The sequence below is a fragment of the Gambusia affinis genome, linkage group LG05 (assembly GCF_019740435.1).
Source record: "Gambusia affinis linkage group LG05, SWU_Gaff_1.0, whole genome shotgun sequence".
NCBI lineage: Eukaryota > Metazoa > Chordata > Actinopteri > Cyprinodontiformes > Poeciliidae > Gambusia > Gambusia affinis.
The window spans coordinates 25,593,563-25,613,140 of NC_057872.1; the positions used below are offsets into that span (position 1 = coordinate 25,593,563).

The 19,578-nt window shown below is 39.7% G+C and overlaps 1 protein-coding gene across 1 annotated transcript; it reads left to right on the forward strand.

Annotated features, from left to right (window-relative positions):
* The first annotated feature begins 765 nt into the window (after positions 1-765).
* stk40 (serine/threonine kinase 40) lies at positions 766-18,039 on the forward strand. Its single transcript, XM_044118053.1, has 11 exons — positions 766-1,044; positions 4,736-4,862; positions 5,339-5,424; positions 5,607-5,750; positions 7,063-7,287; positions 7,527-7,579; positions 11,378-11,493; positions 12,910-13,054; positions 13,348-13,467; positions 13,639-13,723; positions 14,101-18,039. Exons 2-11 carry the CDS (start codon positions 4,745-4,747, stop codon positions 14,317-14,319), a joined length of 1,311 nt encoding a protein of 436 aa, XP_043973988.1. The 5' UTR covers positions 766-1,044; positions 4,736-4,744; the 3' UTR covers positions 14,320-18,039.
* The last annotated feature ends 1,539 nt before the right edge of the window (positions 18,040-19,578 follow it).

Sequence of the window (19,578 nt, forward strand, 5' to 3'; positions counted from 1 at the left end):
GACATTACCAAACATGTTAAAAAGCAAATCCTGACATATTTTCCCAAAGTTCTGTCAGCATTAAAGTTGTATTTATATTACAGAAAATTGAACAGTATTTGGCCAGACTTTGTCTAAAATCCCTACTCGGATGTACCTGTTCATCAGTTCTACAGGAAACCTTGTTGTGGATTAAAAATCATCTTAATCCACCTTTATTTTGATCAGAATGTGTCCATACAACATATATCTTTAAAAGGCATGTTAACATAAATGTGAGAACGATCTTGAGAACTGTTTTGGATGACATGTGGAATGCCCAAGGTAAGTCATCTTCCACTTAAGCAATTAGGATCAGTCCTCAAGTATTGAGCAGATAAGATCATTTTCAAAAAATGTGGCTTAAATGACCTCTGAAGATCTTAGAAAGTGAAATTTTAGATGCTCTCCTCCCAAAAGTGTTTTGTTACTGCTCAAACATATATAGCTCAAACATTTAGTGTATGTACAGAATGCAAGTAAACGTCTTTAAAAATAAACATTTGTCAAAAAACGTGAGCAAAAAGCAAAAACAGCAAGAAGAATTCAATTCAAACAATGCAACAAAATTCAAAAATAAAGGTTGACCATGAGGTTGTGTTATAAAACACAAAATGATGTCTGAATTAAAATTGATTAATGTTGGCAAATAGAGAAGTCCCATGATGTCATGGTTTCATTTAGCAACTTTTTTTTTAGTATGTTGAGAATTTCATCATCGGCACGGCCATTCACAGAGAAACAACGGCTGTCATTGGTTAGACCGAGCTGTCGGTCAAACGTTCTTGTGCGTCATTTCCGTTGTCAGGTGGTGCTGTCGCTGTGGAAAGATGCGATCAGCGAGAAGCCGAGGCTTTTCCTTAATTGCTCATTTCAGTAATAGAGGCTAAACAACGCGAAACTAAAACCCCCGAAGCTTCTCCCGGCTGAAAGAGAAGCTCCGTACACCCACCACAGCGTTCGCCTGAGAAATGTTGATATTTTAAGAGGACAACGCAGATCTTAGCCGGCGGTTTTGGCTTTGAGGTAAGCGAGGCTGTGACTCCGTTGCTATCTAGCTTCGTCTCTCACCGTGAGCCAGCTGTAACGTTGAGCGTACTTTGTTTAAATGGCCTCCCAGCACCCTGACAGAGTTCATCTTTCCCTTGGCTGGAACGTAGCTCACCAACAGCCATATTTAAACCTCCATGGTGCATTTTAAATTAAACGTACTTATGCTAACAACGGCTGTGTGAGGTTTGCACCCCGCTCCTTGTTGTGTTGTATGTCCCTTTGTGTGGCTCGTGAGTCCCGGGCTGCTGTAATGTATTTGGCCGAGAAACGGAGTTGGCTTCACCTGAGTTCGTTTATGCACTAATTATAGTGTAACTCATATTTTACACGAATAAAACACGGCGTGTGTTTATGATATAAACTCTACGTAATATCTGTCCCTGACACTTTGCTGTTCAAGTTGTGAGCTGCTTGTGTCCAACTTGCAAGGCGTAACGTCAGCGCTTTACTCTACGACTCGTTCGGTTTACACAACACGCTGCCAGAACAGAGTGTCCAGACCTTATGGACCCAAAATGGCACCAAGCAATGCTTTGCAGCCTTTGTGCTTTTACAATAATTTTTGTTTTGTGGTTTTATGGCGTGACCTTTGCGTGGCGGTGTGGTCAAGGGCATTGTTATAGGAATAATGAATGGGGTCTACAGCTGAGGAAAAGTGTGAGCTGGCATTCTTTGTAGATCCAAAAGCGGCACATTTTGGGATTTATCGACTTGAAATGTGTTACTTTCTCGTGTGCATATGAGATATGAATTTGCAGCTTTTTCTTGCACTGCCCAGACACATGGCATTGAGTCTGAGTAGGTGAGTCGTGAGACACCTACGTGGTTGTTTTGTTCTGATACTATTTAAGGAAGCCCACATTTCTTGTGGGCACTGGCAGCGTGTCTCTCCTCTCCTCTTCTCGTGTGATATGATTCAGAGGCTGGATCTGTTCTTGTCCTCCCTCTGGTATAGTCACAGCCAGTCCTGTTTGCCAGACCACTGGCTGTGTGCAGAGAGTTGCAGCAGTGTTAGAAAAGGATAGCTGCGTGCTGTCATCAAGCTGATGTCATTTAGGTCAGCATGCAGGAGTTGGTTGCATCGACCTTTTGCTTTTTTGTCTGGGTTTGGCTTCACAACTCTGCAGCACGTTCTTTAGCTGGCAGACAATTAACTTGTCTTCTGTGTGTTATGCATTTATGTCATAACACGCACACAGTTGGTTGTTTTTAATCCCGGATAATGATTGACATGCATGTACAAGAACTATGTCCCATTAGAGAAGAAATTTGCAGCTCTGAAGGTGATCCCTATTTTTGCTTTAAAGCACATTGCTCTAACCTTTACTTTAGTTTTATTAAAGTTAGCAAAAATGTAAAATCCAAGTCCATAATCTACAGGTCACAAATCAGTCCATCTGGCTGACTCACTTTTGCATCTCTAAATTTTATTAAATAATCATGTGAATAAACCAAAATTGCATTTAACATAGGAGAGGGTCTTTTCTGACCAATACAGATTTGTGCTTTCTTTTGATGTCTGACAGAAAGGTTTTAACACATAAATGACTAAATGTTATGCAGGTTCTGTGATCAAGGCAATAGGAATGATTCAAAATGATGCCTTGAAGCATTTGTCCCCACCCTTTATTTCTGTTAGGCATTAAAGAAATTGCATTAAAGTACATACTCCTGGTCTATGTGTTTGTAGTGTGGGAGTCTTTTTAGTTTGTGTGCATTATGGAGGAGGGGGAAAAAACATTTTCATGATTTGGGGCGAAAACCAGCCTGTTTTCATCTCTACCAGTTTGATTGGCGCATTTTTATTTACATGTTTAATTCCTTCTGATTGGTTCCAGTGGTAATTTTTAAGTGCTTTAACACAAGTGAAAATATTTGAATTAGAAAATAACCCCCTTTTATAATAAGGGATAATACTCTATGCATTAAAGCATACACCTCTTTTTATCTGATTTTAATGAGTAAAAATGTTGTTTCAGAGTGAAAGATGTTAATTGCTTGTCATGTATTTAATGAACATGGGAAAACATTTATTTAATTTGCAGAATTGAGGAAAATGTTCTGATTCCAGTATTCATCTCTGTTTAATTTCAAGTCCACCGTGTCTATAGTCACCTGATCGTTCGCATCATCTGCTTCATTAAACAGTAAAGCAACAGCATGAAGTGTCCTACCTGTTGAACTGCTTCTTTGTGTCCTCTAGAGTAATATGCTATCCCACTATTCCCAGCGTGACTTGGTGTCACTCTGACTTGCGCCATAAACACTGTCAGAAAACCTCAGCTCATCAGACTCCGTGGGTGATGACTAGCAGAAACGGAGACAGATGGGAGAGAGACATGATGATGACACTGTCTGCTGTCTGGGATCACAAAAAGCCTTATGGAAGTGAGAATTCGTACTAGCCCTCACTGAACAGCCAACTGTCCTACCTCATCCGTGCCCCAGATTCCCAACTAGAAAATGGTGCACAGTTGGTTTTGTAACAGGAAGGTTTCTTAATTTATCAGAAAAGAAACTGATTGCACAATTATACAATACACTTTCAAAATTTTGTGTTGCATTTTATTTATCCCACCGTTTAATACATCATTTGTGATGTGTTTTGGTTTGAACAAATACGTTTCCTTTAAAAACTTTAAAATTCCATTTCCGCACCTTTAAATCATCTTAGTATGACAATACATTCTACGTTTCCTCTTCTGTAGCTTCCTGTGCCTTCTGGGAATGCATGGGGAAACCGTGTGACATTTTGGGAAGACTATTATCTGAATATTGAAGCGTTTCTGTTCAATGAAAACCTGGGACGACAGCAGGATGAATCATTCTTCTCAGTAAAGGCTCTACTTCCCCATTACGGGAAACGGATGGCATTTCATCACATTGGCTCTCAATATCGATAAACACAGCATACCTCTTACTCTCTGATTTCTGGGAGGTGGATGAGAACCGCTGTTGGTTAGAGTAGTTTGTATAATGACAATGTGTCACACTGTCACTATCTCTGCTGGCATGTGAATCTTGCTTCTTCATTCCTTATTATTGAGCAATGGCTTGGCATTTTAACTTTTTGGTCATGTTAAAACTTGCATAGATAGATAAGGATAGATAATCTCTTTGCACAGATTCTGCAATAAAGCGTGCAGATTAAAATCATGGGGATTTTTCTAAACTGCTGCAAGAAAAAAGCTCAGGATTAGAGAGGCAAATGAAAATGCTCCTGTCTTGCTAGAGTCATGCATTTTCATTCAAGGGCCTTCTATTTTAAATTGCAGATTGTGACAAGCACACTGCCTAATGTAGAGATTGGATTTGAGGTGCGGGCCTTCACGCCAGCAGCCATTATTCTAAATGGAGCTGTAATAGCCTCACATTCACACCGAGGTGTGTAAAAGTGAGGGGAGGGAGATTTGAAATGGACTGGGTGGAGCTGCCATGAACTTTAGCCCTTTTAACCTTGGTTCACAAACCAGTGTCCTCTCATTTAACTGGTTCCCCTGAAGCTCGAAGTATCCTTATTTTTAGAACTATGAATGGCATTTATTAAAGCTTATTTGTAATTTTTTTTCTCAATCATTGAGTTGTTGTTCTTGTCACATGTGTGTACTTTCCCTTTTACTTGGCTATCTTTATCCCATGAACTAATCAGATTTGTTCCCTGCAGAGCTCCAGTATGTCCAAACGGCGCTCTTCAGAGAGGGGGGCTGGAGAGACATCAGGCAGGGCCAGCAAGCTGCAGTGTCCTGGGATATCTGGCAGTAACGCCAAAAGAGCCGGCCCCTTCATCCTCGGTACGGAAGCTACTACTGTTTAAAGGGGAATTGATAAATAAATACAGTGTGTATAGCTACCTTGCATAACCTGCAGATAATTCAGCCAAACCATCTGCGTGCATAAGTTGCAGGGTGCCTGTGTTAGTACACAGTGGACTTACACACTGTGGACTTACACACGCCTGAGACAAGAATTTGAAGAATTTTGCTGAACCTCATGACATCGGCCAGAAAAGCTGGAGTCTATACTGGAGCACTTTTTTCTTTTTTTCCTCCAGTATCATATATTCCTTTCCTATTCTCTGATTTGTATGTGCATTCTGCAGTAGAGCTCCTGGATTGTTTACCAGATACTTTGCCAAAGAAAACATTGCACTTGGGGTGTTAATGGATACCTGCACACGCTGCCCTTAATGAGTTTTGGGGCAAGCAAACAGACCAGCGGCATAGAATGCCTTTTGGTCATGCAGCTGTTCCTTTTCTCGTCCTTGCAGGACCTCGCCTAGGCAACTCGCCAGTACCGAGTATAGTCCAGTGTTTGGCCAGGAAAGATGGCACAGATGACTTCTATCAGCTCAAAGTAAGTCTGTCATATTCAGGTATTCTCATGTTCTCCTATAATTGCAGTTATTTTAAAACCTTCATTATTATTGCAAATTTTAACTGAACTTCAGACCTTTTCACAGTGCACATTTTATTCATTCATTTTATTGAATCCATTTAGATCTTTTTCTGGTGCTTAATTTTTGCTCTGTTCTGCAGATCCTGACGCTGGAGGAGCGAGTGGACACCGTGGGGGAAACCCAGGAGGAGCGGCAGGGGAAGATGCTGCTGCATACAGAATACTCTCTCCTTTCTCTGCTGCACAACCAGGATGGTGTGGTTCACCATCATGGCCTTTTTCAGGTAGACTTTTTCACTTTACCTACATATCTTAGCAGGTTTTAGTTAAATAAACAGAGTGTAATTGTTTTCTTAACAATAATATGTAATTAAACATTCTAAATACAGCATTATCTCTCTGCCAAAGGCCTAATTTTTTTATGAATATATTTAACATCAGAGCAAGTAACAGTTTGCTTTTATCAGTTCAGTTTTAGCAGAAACAAGTTTGTCATCGCTCAAGCCAGCTGCCTGTACTTTCCTTTATAAAGGTTGTTTCAGTAGAGAAGTAGAAATACAATAAAAGCTATATTTATCTGCTGCTCTCTGTTCACAGCAACCCTTCCCCCTTCTTCACCTGCTGCCCCATCTGCCTTGTCCTTTAACTTTGTTGTTCCATCAGCTCTGATTCAGTTTTCCCTGTTTGTCTTTCATTCACATTCTGTTTCACTTTCAGCATCCTTATAATAGCAATATTAAGGTGTGCACACTGATTCATTTAGGTCTGCCATATTAATTAGATTATTATAGTTAATCTCTGCTGTTTGTGAACCAGTTCATTGTTCATTTTTTCAGAGATGCTGGTTGCATTAAAAAAACTGTTAACCTAATACAAAAATCAATAGGAAACAAATGGTGACTCTACATTAGCTTGAGTTTTAAGAATAGGAATGATCTTTCTCATCTTTTTTTATATCATATTCTCTCACACTGACTGTGGAGATGTCTTATTCTTATCAGATGTTGGGCATGCAATTTTTGTGATTCAGATTGTTCTTGAACAATAAGAAAATAAGATATATTAGCAGGATTGAAAATATATTTTTCTGGCCATCCTGTCCAGGACAATTATTAATAATTTAAATAAGGACCAAAGGTACTGTGTCAGAGAGGAGACCTTGTACAACAAGATTTACTAGTTCCTTAGACAAATGGGGAAAAATAAACATGGAGTTGACCTATCAACCTCCTGTATCTTCTGATTTTAGTGTTTAGTGTGGCTTACATTACTAACACAGCATTATATATGTTTATTTCTTTGAGAATTTAGACTCTTAACTTCCCTTTGACATTTTCTTAATATCCCCTTGACCAACAGGTTGAATATTGATTAGGATAAACCAGAACATCTTTTCTGTATTAGCCAAGAATATTCAGATTCTGGTCACCAGACAAGATGAAGGACTTCTCTATGTAACTGTAGATACTTGCTTTGAGAAATCTCACTGGTTGCATTGATTGGATTCCACAAATGGATCTCAAATTCTGTTCTGTCAAATTAAATAGAGTGAACACCCTCCCAATGCTAATTCCCCACATTTATTTCTGGATTCAGGATCGCGCCTATGAAATAGTAGAGGACATGGAAGCCAACAAAGTTCGTAAGATGAAGAAGCGGATCTGCCTCGTCCTGGACTGCCTCTGCGCTCACGATTTCAGTGACAAGACGGCCGATCTAATAAACCTCCAGCATTACGTCATAAAGGAGAAGAGACTGAGCGAGCGTGAAGCTATTGTCATTTTCTACGATGTTGTGCGTGTGGTGGAGGCCCTCCATAAGGTTGGTCTTATTACACTACTAAAGAGTACACATGTGCAACAAAATTAGCTCACTTTCTTCAATCTTTCATCGATGTACAACATTTTTATACTACAGTGTTCTTTGTTGTTGTTTGTTAGATGCACATTTTTTGATTACTCACTTCCAAGGCTCGTGTGCCACTCCCAGAAACTAATTCTTGTTTTGTCAATGATTCATTGAGCACAATGTGACCATACTTCTTTTTTTCCTGCCTGCAGAAAAACATTGTGCATAGAGACCTCAAGCTGGGAAATATGGTGCTGAACAAACGGTAAGTTGACGCTCGGTCACTCATCCCGCATTGTCGGTCAAGTCATGCTGAATAACGCTGCCTTTTGTGCCAATTTTGCTGTTTTAGGCTGTTAGTATTGTGCCTGATGGCCGAATGGACCCCAGAATTTGGATCCACTTAATCCATTTGGATACACACACTTAATCCAGTGTGTATATTAAGCTTTAAACCCACACAGAGGCCACATTCTTTGACTATAAGTGAAATTACACTCAGGAACCTGAAGTCTTGCTCTCTTGTGCTCAAATGTGTCTGGGTGTTGAGTAACGATAGATGATTCATTCCCCATGGTCAGAGTTGTGAAAATGGACTCTGGTGCCAAACAAAACAATGAATATGCCTCTGCTTAGATCTCACTGGGAAGGTGTTTGGGGGTGTATGAGTAAATTAGTAATGCACAGAAGACCCTGTTGAGTGCACCTGAGGTCAAAGTGCTGCAGGTCAAAGTGCTGCAGCTCAGATTAGATGTGCAGGATGGAAAACTACTCATCTGCAAACTCAACTCCAACCAGCTCATGCACAGGGGATATGAAAGGCTTGTATTCAGATGGTGAGAACCACTCTTCTTCACTATGAGAACGTTTTTAAATTTGGATGTCATTTACTTATTAAATGCTTAGACAAGTATTAAAATTAGAATTTGCATTAAATGTACATTGATTTCATTTTAAAAACAAGTGGATGATCTTACAGACTTCATTTGAACCTTTGAGGGTGTTGCTTTGGTATGACTGAAAGACTACAGCTGACACACTCACTTTGTTCCTACGCTCAGTTTAGCTTGATTTATACCTCTTTGTAAAATGCATTTTCAACCTACACAAAAAGCCTATGCCACTGTGAGCAGTTCTACTGTGTTGGTCTGTCAGTGGCTCTGTGTTCTGGGAGCTACAGGTCTTTTTTTATCTTCTTTGTCCTGGCTCCTCCTACCTGCAACAGTAGTAAGAAGTAGCGGCAATAGTGATGAAATAGTGTTTTGGTCAGAAGATGCGGGTGGAGGGGAGCAGAGTAGATGTGAGGAACACTCCGTCCCAGCTGGAGACAAAGGAGAGACATGCCAAGGGCTCAATAGCTCAGAGCTGACTCACCGCAGTGCAAGTCACTCACACAAACTCACTTACCTACGTGTGCACACAAATTGTTATAATTTCTTTCTTCTGTGTTTTGCTTTTTCTTTATAGCACAGCTACCCATTTTCTTTGTCTTCCTCTTTTTTTGTTTTGTTTTCCCACCATGTACTACACTCTCCTGGCTAACGTGTGTGTGAACGGACAGTCGGTGTGGGAAAACTGACCATTTAGAGACTTACTCAATCAAACGCCACTCGCTTCCCCTGTTGTTTGTCAGAGTTCTGGGAAATGCACCAAAGGCATCAGAAAACATCAGCACTTTGTGTAAGAAATGATGCGACTTCCTCTCCCAGATCCAGCTGTTGTGAAAGCAGGATGTGATAAATCAATCTGCACAGCCAGTGATTAGGTATTTTTAAATTTTAATGACTTCCTATATAAAAAAATTTATTCCTTTGGATGTTATATAATATTCTGGTACATATGTTTTAAGACACAAATGAATTTCAAGAATGTACGTTTCATGAAGTTATGCTGATTTTTGACTGTCTGTGATGGCACCGTTTCTTTTGGCTGTTGCTCAACTAAAGCCCGAGTGTCATTGAAACCCTTCAAGCGATGGCCAGTTCTGAGAACTGATGCTTGCTGTAGAAGCTGCCCTGTGATTAACCTCACTTCTCGTCACATGTATTTTTATTACGGGCCGGAAAGGAGAAGTCATCTGGGCTGTTTAGGTCTCTGGTTTCCTGACTGGAGTCATGTGACCAGGAAGCGGAGACGGCGTGGTCTGTCCACTGTCCTCAGGGACCCTTGCCTCACAAGGCGAACATGCAATCTCATTTATCCAATCTCCGGTACAAGAATAGAAGCCTGGGTCGTGATGCTCGCAGACAAAAGCACAATTGAAGATACTCGTTCATAAAGGAGAGTCCTTGAAGCTTCGCACATTCCTCAGTTAACTCATAAGGCCATCTATGGTTGGAAGCATTTATTGCAATAATAGTCAGAAGGGGTGAATCTCATAAAAAAACCCTTTATGTCACATAGTGTCAGTTTTCCACAGTGAGGTTTATGTTGTCAGTCGGTGTTCATTGGGATTGAGGTGCCTTTACGGGAGTGGCGAATGTGTGCGACGGACCATGGTGTGAAAGTGAGAGAGAATAGGGGAAGCTGTTGACCTCAGGCTTTTTAGAAAGCGGATGTGGGTGAAAAGCGTGATGTGGAGAATACCCAGGCTGACAACTTTTTTTTTTTTCTTTTTCTTTTTCTTTTTGGTGTGTGTCTTCTCACACCATTGCATTGTGCTCTACCTCAGCATGGGAGTGATTATGGATGCATATCATATTGCATGGTTGTGTATACAATTCAAATCTTCTGCAGCTTATATAAAATAAGTTTCCAACACATCACTGTGCGGGCTTAGTCATTGCAGCAATTATCATAAGCCACAGGTTGACTCATATGTTTGTCAAAGTGCAACTTTTTTTCCTCTACAGAAAAGTTTCAAGATAGTCAGGTTTCACTCGATTATGAGCAAAGTAAATTTACTTTGATCCAGTTCCTAGTGACACATTTCAGCAGACACCAAATTACTAAAAGTCTTATCAGTTTTAAGGCACTATATTGCCTTGATCCTTTATTAATTCAGCCAGTAATTCAAGTTACTCTTGATAGTCAATGTTCTTTACACTATGAGGACATAACATAATAACAAAGTCTCATATATCAAAATATGAGAAGTTCACATTAAACATAAATTTTAAGTTCTCAAGATGTCTTACTGTGTACTTCTGTAAAACTTTACATCAAAAGAATTGAAATGGGTTAATTATAAAGTTAGAAAGTACTTCATGTGTGTGACTAACGTGGTGAGAAACAGACTAAAACTGCACAAAAAATTTCTTTGTCTGAGATAACTGAAGCTAACTTTAAAAGTCAGCAGTTTAAGCTCAGATAGTTTGTTTGTCTTTTAATTTCAACTAGCATGCATGGTGAAAGATCACTCACTAGTCACTTTATCAAGTACACATTGCTAGTATTGCCAGAATGGCAGTTCTGAATTTGCCTTTAGAGCCGCAACTTTTTCTCTGCATAGATTTTAGGTCATGCTGACGCGTTATTGCTCAGTTACTGTAGATTAGACGGTTTAATTCTGTTATTCACAAGAAACCAGTTAGAGGATTTGATAGCTGTACGGTGGTTATAGAGATAGACCTGGTTGGCATTAATACTTAGGTTGAGTGTGGTGTTTAAAAGATTCTTAATTGGCACAAACAGTCCTAAAATTATCCATGCTTTCATCTTCTTTGCACCAAATTCTGACCCCTCCATTTAAATGCGGCAGCTAAAATGAGACTCATGCGAACAGGCAATATTTTTCTAGGCTGTTATTGTCCACTTTTGGTGTTTCTCTATGAATTGAAGGCTTTTTTTCTTCCCTCTTCCGATGCTCAGTTTAAACTTTACCTACATGTGTCTTTGTGGCATCTAGGATAGTTAAGTGCAGTACTTTACTCATCAAGTAAAGTAGATTAGTAACTTTACTAGATGAGAAAAGTACTTCTCTGGCTGCATTGACCACATGTCCATTTGATGACTTTTTGTGTACCATGAAAGACCATCGTGCTCCCTAATGCATTCACTGTCTTATGTTGACTTAGCTATAAATTTAAAAGCGGTTCTTAAAATGTTTTTTTCTGTTTAACAGGACACACCGCATTACCATCACTAACTTCTGCCTGGGAAAACATTTGGTGAGTGAGGATGACCTGCTGAAAGACCAGAGAGGCAGCCCAGCCTACATTAGTCCTGATGTATTAAGTGGTAAGTGGAAAATTATGTCCAATGTAAAAAGTCTTGCTTGAAGAAGTTGCTGTTTAGATTTCCAGTAGAGAAATAAATGCTGCCAGTGTACACGTTGGGTTTGACATAGTCTGATAACCTATGTCTAATACAGTTCAGATTGTTCTTGGTATTCTGCAGTTTTATAGTCAAAAAATAGTGAAAAGTTCTTTGCCACAGTTTTATGATTTGTGGGGAGAAATCTGATAACAAATCTCAACTGGGCAGATGCTCTTTACTCTGTGAAATCATAAAATCAGGAAGTTGTGTATCAAAGTTTGAAATTGAAATATAGCATAAACACCTACATGGTGTAAAAATTTGTTACACTGTTGATTCACTGCTGTTACAAGTGAATCAAACTACAATGGAATGCGTTTCTTAACTTAAAAAGCCTTAAAAATGTACTGAATCCTTGTCAATCAAATATTGTAGTTAAACTTATTAGATTCCTGAAACAATCCTGGAATTTTGTTGTAGAATTTCGTAATATCAAACCCTGTATGATTTTCCATTTATTAAGCAGTTTGACGGAAGTTGTGTTGCAATCTGTGAACTGTGATACCCGGAATTAGTTTTTGTCTTGTTTTTTTGTTTTTGTATTTATGGCAATGTCCCATTTTTCCCCACATAAAGCTATCTGCATACATAGAAAAACATCAAGAAAAGCTCCGGTACTCCTAATCAGCAACATCGGTGCTCGGCCACACACTCCTGTAGAAAACCATAGTTGCATCCGTTTGAATATTCATTTCCTGATCAACATCCTGGATGTGGTCTTGAATTTAGAATGATATCAATCTTGCAGCCTGTCCAGCAGCTCAAACAGCAGATAAAAGCGTTGCGTACATATCAGCATAACGTGACAGGCACACAATTAAACAGAGCTTCAATGACTCATCCGCTGATGACTCACCAGAGGGAAACTACTCCCATCGACTCCCATCCCCCGCCTGTGTATGTGTGACACAAGCTTGAATATAATTGCCGACTGCTGTTGCTGCCGCCTCTCTGGCTGGAACAACACCGCCTATGGTAAAGCGCAGCCTATGATGCTACAGCCTCATCAGCTCCACATACATAGCTGCTTGATTGCCTCTGTTTGCTTTATCAAGCGGCTCTCCACATTTAAAAAGTTGCGGATTTCAAGGAAGCATCATAAATGCTGAGTCATTCAGTTCGTGTTTGGCAGTTTTGTTAATCATTGAAAACCCGTGACTTGACAGGGATTGAACTCGCTGAATGTTTGGTCACACCTGTGTTAAAACAAGAAGCAGTCCTTCATTACAGTAAAATAATGTTGCCCTCTGTGTTGTGTGTGTCTGGATATTTTTTTTTTGTACGTCTCGGTGTGTGTTTTGACAAAAACTGAGATGCCCCTCTCCTTTTTGCCCCCAGGTCGCCCATACCGCGGTAAACCCAGCGACATGTGGGCCCTCGGCGTTGTCTTGTTCACCATGCTGTATGGCCAGTTTCCTTTTTATGACAGCATACCTCAGGAACTCTTCCGCAAAATCAAGGCTGCAGAGTACTCTATTCCAGAGTGAGTGTTAATTTGAAGCAGAGATGAGGAAACTCTGTATCCATTATTTCACAACTTTAAACAAGTCAAGTTAATGATAAATTCTGTTAAACTGATGTCAAAACATCTCCCATTAAGAATAAATTATGACTTGTTTATTTTTGTGTTTTTTTCCTAAGTTCTTGATTTACTAAGGATCTCTACTTGCATTCTGTGTAGCACTGAAGGATTTTCCTAATGTTTTTGCTAAATCTGTGACATTTTAAAATTTTTTGGTTAAAATAACCGCCTTCCACATTCTATCCCCACCTCAGAGACGGTCGTGTGTCTGAGAACACGGTGTGCCTCATTCGAAAGCTGCTCGTGCTGGACCCTCAGCAGAGGCTGGCTGCAGGAGAAGTGCTGGAGTCACTCAGTGCCATTATTGCTTCATGGTAACTGCACCACCTGCTGGCTGTCTGAAAAAACTGAACATATTCAGGATGTGTTGCATACCGGGGTTGACTATATGCCATGGCCAGTTATCATAGCAGTTCACATACTTAATATTAAACTCTCATTTCTGTTAATTAGTTAATCATATTGTGGTGTTTTTTCAATGACAGGCAGTCGGTTTCATCGATGAGTGGCCCTCTACAGGTAGTTCCAGATATTGACGATCAGGTCAATAACCAAGAACATTTACAGGAGGTAAGATATTGAAAGAGAACAGGTTTTCTCAACAAAAATGTAGTCCTTAATTTTGAAGAAGGGAAGTAATGCATGATTTGCAATTTTTTGATGAATGAAACCCTGAAAATGAGACAGAGCTTTTTATTCACCTTGCTTTACTCGTGTACACATAAATAAAATCCATCAAGGCAATGTTGGCTTAAGTTGCAAGGTTTTGGTTTCATGTGAGAAAATGTAAAAATACTGAAGAAAATGTCAGAGTTCTACATCTTGCTCAATGGGAGCTTTTTATCTATAATTAAAATGAACAAATGGTACAATTTTTAGACATATTTTACATGTGTATTAATGCAGTACATGCAGCACATTGAGCAGAATTTGATTTTTCAACACAGGCCAAGGCAATCGAAGAGTCTTCGCAGTACGAATTTGAGAACTACATGCGCCAGCAGCTGCTGTTGGCTGAAGAGAAGAACACTATTCATGAAGCCAAGAGCTTTCTCACCAAGCGGCAGTTTGGCAACATCCCTCCTGTCAGACGTCTGGGTCATGACGCCCAACCGGTCAGTCCATTCGATGCTACTGCCCTTGCTCAACGATTCCTCCGGAAATAACCCTCAACCAGCCACACCAACCTCTAATGCCTCCCTGGGAACTAAATACACCCATGGAGACCAGAGACAACTTGGGAGAAAAATACCCAAAACGAACTGGCACACAGGAAGACCTTCCTGAGCCAACAAGCAGACAGATGCATACTGGGGTTTTAGTAAGCTAAGTGGAGCAGACGCATAGTCGGGTACCAGAGCAGATTCACTTCTCAGAGCTTCACTTTCCCAGTCTGGATTATCTCTGGCCTGGACACGAAATTCCCGACTCAAGGGTTCTTTGGCCACTTGTTAGTCACTGTGCATCAAACTCGTCGGCAAGGTGTCAGTGCTGATGAGGTTCTGCCTGCAGTGTTGAAGAAACTATTAACCCCTGACACCTCTTCCTTGCACCTCTAAAACGTCCCTATCCATTCTGGCTTCCCTGAGCAATACAGGTCCAGAATCATGTAGCAACCCCCCCACCTTCTTTTCACCATGGTTTGGAATTTTCTCAAGTTCAGTTACTTGATCACAGATGTCATTCATGTATACCTCCATTCCACCTTTTTTTTCTCCTTCTCTCCCTCTCTCTGATTTTTTTTCCCTGCATTGTTCTAACCATAACTCTTCAAATCAATCTACCTCTCCGTCTCTGTCCGTCTGTTTCTAAACCATACTCGCAGTTCTGAGGCGAGGGATTGTAACAACCGAGTCTCAACCCACCAGTGGCATAAAGCATTAATGTTTTTAGTTGGAGTGAAACTGCTTTAAAACCGTTTTAGGCGGTTTCTAAAAATCTGAATAAGCTTTGTATTTGCCTGAATAAGTAGCGTTTTATCTCAGTAGTTTCATTGAAGAAAGATTTGAATATCAAAGCTTACGTTGAAATCCACACTCTGCATCGTCTCCTGCTTCTTTCTCATCTCTGTGGAAATCTTTTTAGCACCTCGGCAGCTATTGTGAGGTACCTGGGAGTCCCAATGCCAAGAACTAAATGAGGCCAAGTTAGATTGATGACGGTAACTCTTCCTTAGTGCCGCTACAATGACTATCTGGCACTGTCATATTTCCGTTGCCAAAAATCCTGTCTTAAATTTCTTCTTAGCCAAGGAAACTGGTACTTTCAGACTCATTTAGAATTGTTTGACTTCCAGGTAGCTTCCCTATGTCTTCTTATCAAAACCAATCATGGGACAAGTGTTTTCTTGGGGTGGGGGTTTTCTCTGTGTGAATGTGAACAGTCATTTCTTCGCTTTGATGAATCTGCAGTATCCTGAAGTGTGCATGCTGTGTGTGTAGATTAGGGTCAGACAAACAAGCGTGTATGAAGCTCAAACTCTCTGACCCTTTAAGCTATCTTCCACTTATTGTTGTGTTCTGTTATCTGGCCTGCCTCTATAGCAGACACTGTGAAACACAGACCAGGCTCTGCTGAGGTGGGGCTTGACTGGATGATTTTTATTTTTTATTTTTTTTTGGCTGGGGGAATGATGTCAATGCTTTAAGATTGAAAACGATCATATACATCTCCTTTCAGACGTATTATTACCTCTTTTTCCACACAAAATCTACAGACTAATCTATTTTATTGGATTTTTATATGCTAAGCCAACACAAAGCAGTTCTTTGTTGTGACATTAAAGGATACATTTGGGGGAAAAAATAATCTTATACCGGTGACATACATTTGGATTCAGCTCCCTGATTTAATATGCAGTAGATCCACATTTTGGTGTTACATGCAGCCCAAAAAACCCAAATTTTAGTCCTCCCCTTTGTTGTGTTGCCCTGTCTTTGAACAGTCTTGCCATCCAATCCTTTGTTGTTTGTACTAGACTTGGGATATTGTTTAAAGCCATGCTGTGCTTTAAATATCCTTTATTTCTGGCTTGTCTGCTGTTTTCATTGGTCTTCGTGGTGCTATTTGTTCCCCAATGTTCACTAGCAAACTTCTAAAGCTGTCAAAGAATGCAGTACACCCTATTAGTACTGGGATTAAGTTGCACACAGGTTGATTTTCAAATTAGGTGACTTCTAAAGGAAATTGGTTGCATTAAATTTTATTTAGTCGCATCAAAGAACAGGGAGCTTAAAATACATAAAATCTTTTCCCTTTTTAGTTATGGATTTTCTGTTGGTATGTCGCATATCTCAATCATAATTTCATTAAAATACCAGATGAAATGTGAGGACATTCTGGGTTTTAATACATCTGCAAGGCGGTGTAGCTTTTCTCTCCCAAACTCATCTTGTACATGCTCTTCTTATCTCACTATGTGGGCCCCTCTTAGCCCCAGCCAGTGGCAGAGAAATATTACTGTAATATTCTGTAGTTAAATGAAAATACAAATAAGTGCAGTTTCTGGGTTCGCTTGATGCATTATTCTGTTTTTTACAGAACTATTTTTGAAACCATGGCAATGCTACTAACCAGTGACTGTTAGGCATCTGTACTGTGCATCTTGCCTTTGCATATTGGTACTTGCTTTATGGCTTTCAATGCTTTTTTTTTCCCTATTTATATTCAAATTGCATGAACATAGAGTCTCTTCAAATGTCTTTTACTGCTCTGTTTTTCCTTGTAGTTTCATGTTGATTTATTTATTCACTTGTGTAGACCCTCCCTCTCCAAACCACTGGTGCTTGTATCACAGACATTGATTGTAGACAGTCAAGAACTCTCCTTAAAACAAGGCCCCACAGCTGTTTGCTCTCTCAGCTTTAAACAGTGGTTCCACTTCAGCAATCCAAATCCTTTTCCTTCTCAGACACATTTGTTTAAGAGTAGCATTTCCTTTCCTCTTAGGATTACTCAATTGTTTTCTTGTGGTCACCTTAAGCTACACTAATATTAAGACTGACTTTTGCATAGTTCTATTTTTGAAAGAAATTATGATAATAATAAATGGATTTTCTCATCTTAATTTACGGGAGGGGTTTTTGTAGTGAAAATCTTTTGTTGCCATTAACCCCTAAATCCCAACCCAAGGCTGCACTCTCTGGTCAGTATGTAAATAATGTACCATGATGACTGTGACGGTCAGACTTTATGTACTAAAGCTCTACCCTGTGACTTACCAGCTCTGTTTCAGCACATGGTGATCGACTCGTTCTTTGGGCCACGTTGGCCATCTAACATCACATTCAGAGTTTAAAATGAAACTTAGAGAGCCGTCGGCTTTCTCCCATCTCAATGTGAATTCTGTGGGTATTCAGCAGTATTGTAGTAGTCTAGGTTCTTCAGAAAACTCCATTGCCACCACTGAATGCTAACATTTAGGGGGTGTTTATGGGGAATGTCTGATCCAATCACCATGAGAAACAAATACACATTAGTAATTATTTACTCTCCCCAATGATTCTTAGATTGTACTATGCCCAATGTTTAATCTGGAAATACTTTGTACGACGAGGTAAATTAGTAAAACTCAGAACGTGCAAGGCGAGTCCAGAAAACATTTTGTCAAATCATCTTCCCCCAGCTGGGTGAGTAGTACAGACTTGTTGGTTAAAATTGTCAGTACATATTTGAGATATTACTGACTGATCCAACTATAAAGTCAATGCAGGGATGTGAAACATGGAGTCACAAAATGTTGTGAGTTGCTTGGTTGGATATGGGCATCTTAATACGGAAAACTGATTAACTGTACAGATAAACGCATTTGTATAAAAAAAACATATTTTTCTACTTCATCAGATCTCTACATGCATGTCAGCAATAAACTTTGATATGGAAGCGTTCAACTTTGTCTTGTCCTCACTGAACTTTTTTAATTTACCACTAGGTGGCGCAGTATGCTTAAAAACTATTTACTTAAGGTCAAGGTAAAAACAGTTTGAGGTTTTTTTTTTCTTCTTTTTTTTGTAACTCCTTAAAGACAGTGTTCTTGTTTATGTTTTCTTCTAGAAGTAAACAAATAGATGAGATGATTTAGTGAAAACTGTCAGTGGGTGCATTGGTAGGTTTAAAATGTGAAGAGAGAGCAAGATGAATGAGTCTTTGTGCATCTCTACAGGTTTCCTCTTTGGCGAGTCCAGTTATGGGTCAGAACGAAGCAAACCTCAAGCAGGAAACCCTCTGCTGACTAACAGTAGTTCCCTGTGGGGTTTTGCTACTGATCCCCTTTCCCCTACACACACACACACACACACACCTGCACACACACACTTACCTTTCCATAGGCGCATACTGTTTGTGGCAGCTATTTTCATTATAAGGTTTGGGGACCAGGAAATCAACACTCATCATGAGCATCCCTGACAAACAGGTATTTTTGTTTTGACAAAAAAATAAATCTCCTTCAATGATTTCAGTATTTAGGAGCAGCTAGGAGAAGCAATGGAAACTTTTTAAATTTGCAGTAGTCAGTTTTATATGCAAGTATATTTTGCAGCCAGATAAATTTTTTTTAGCTGGATTTCTTGAAGTACCAAAATAAAAATTATGAAACATCTGCCTTTAAACAACTAGAAGAAATGTACTTTAAATTTAAGATTGTATTTTTGTTCTGCTATGAAGGCAATAATGGTACAATATCAATATTAATTTGCCAGTGCCTAATAATTAAAAGTTCAGTTATATAGTTTGTAATATTTCTTACATCTGGCCTTGAGTTCTCGTCTGCTTCTGTTTGGTCGCCCAGCCAACCTCTCAAACTTGCGAGAATGAGGGGAAAGTCCAGAGATTTTAGAGGTCAAAGTTCTAAAGATGCTTTGTCCTCAGAAATCACAGCCAGCTGGCCGTTGAGAGCCTTCCCAGCTTCACTGGTGTCCAAAACAAGTGTTCATTGAAGACTACGTCAGACATTTGCAATGTTCTGGTGTAATCACCTCAGAGAGCATTACATATTCAGTTTCACAAGGACAGAGCGTGAATTATTTAGTTGGACATGGATAAACAGAAACTACTTATTTCCAGATGTGCTTATGTAGCAGTATTGTCGCAGCTTTTTGTCAGTAATTTACGGGTAGAGGTTCTTAAAAAGCGGATTGGAAACAAGAGATTTGAGCTCACAGTTGCCACAACTTGTCAGTGAGTGCTTTATGGATGTTGAGTGTGAATATGTTTCCAGCTGAGGGTTTATGGCATCTCCTCGCTAGACACCCCAGACCAAAATTTGTTATATTTAAGGTATCAGCTACTGAGACAACCGCAATGGGAAAGCCACATGTAATAAAAGGCTGGTTGTACAATTCTATAGTACTTTTTTACGTCTTTGTAGAATCGCACAACAGTTAACATTAAACCCAAAAACTTTAACATTCTAAGTGGCAAAAAGT

Coding starts and splice junctions, on each gene's coding strand:
- stk40 (XM_044118053.1), top strand. CDS start 4,745: ATGTCCAAACGGCGCTCTTCAGAGAGGGGGGCTGGAGAGACATCAGGC. Junction 4,863..5,338: donor AGCCGGCCCCTTCATCCTCG/GTACGGAAGCTA, acceptor TCGTCCTTGCAG/GACCTCGCCTAGGCAACTCG. Junction 7,288..7,526: donor TGGTGGAGGCCCTCCATAAG/GTTGGTCTTATT, acceptor TCCTGCCTGCAG/AAAAACATTGTGCATAGAGA.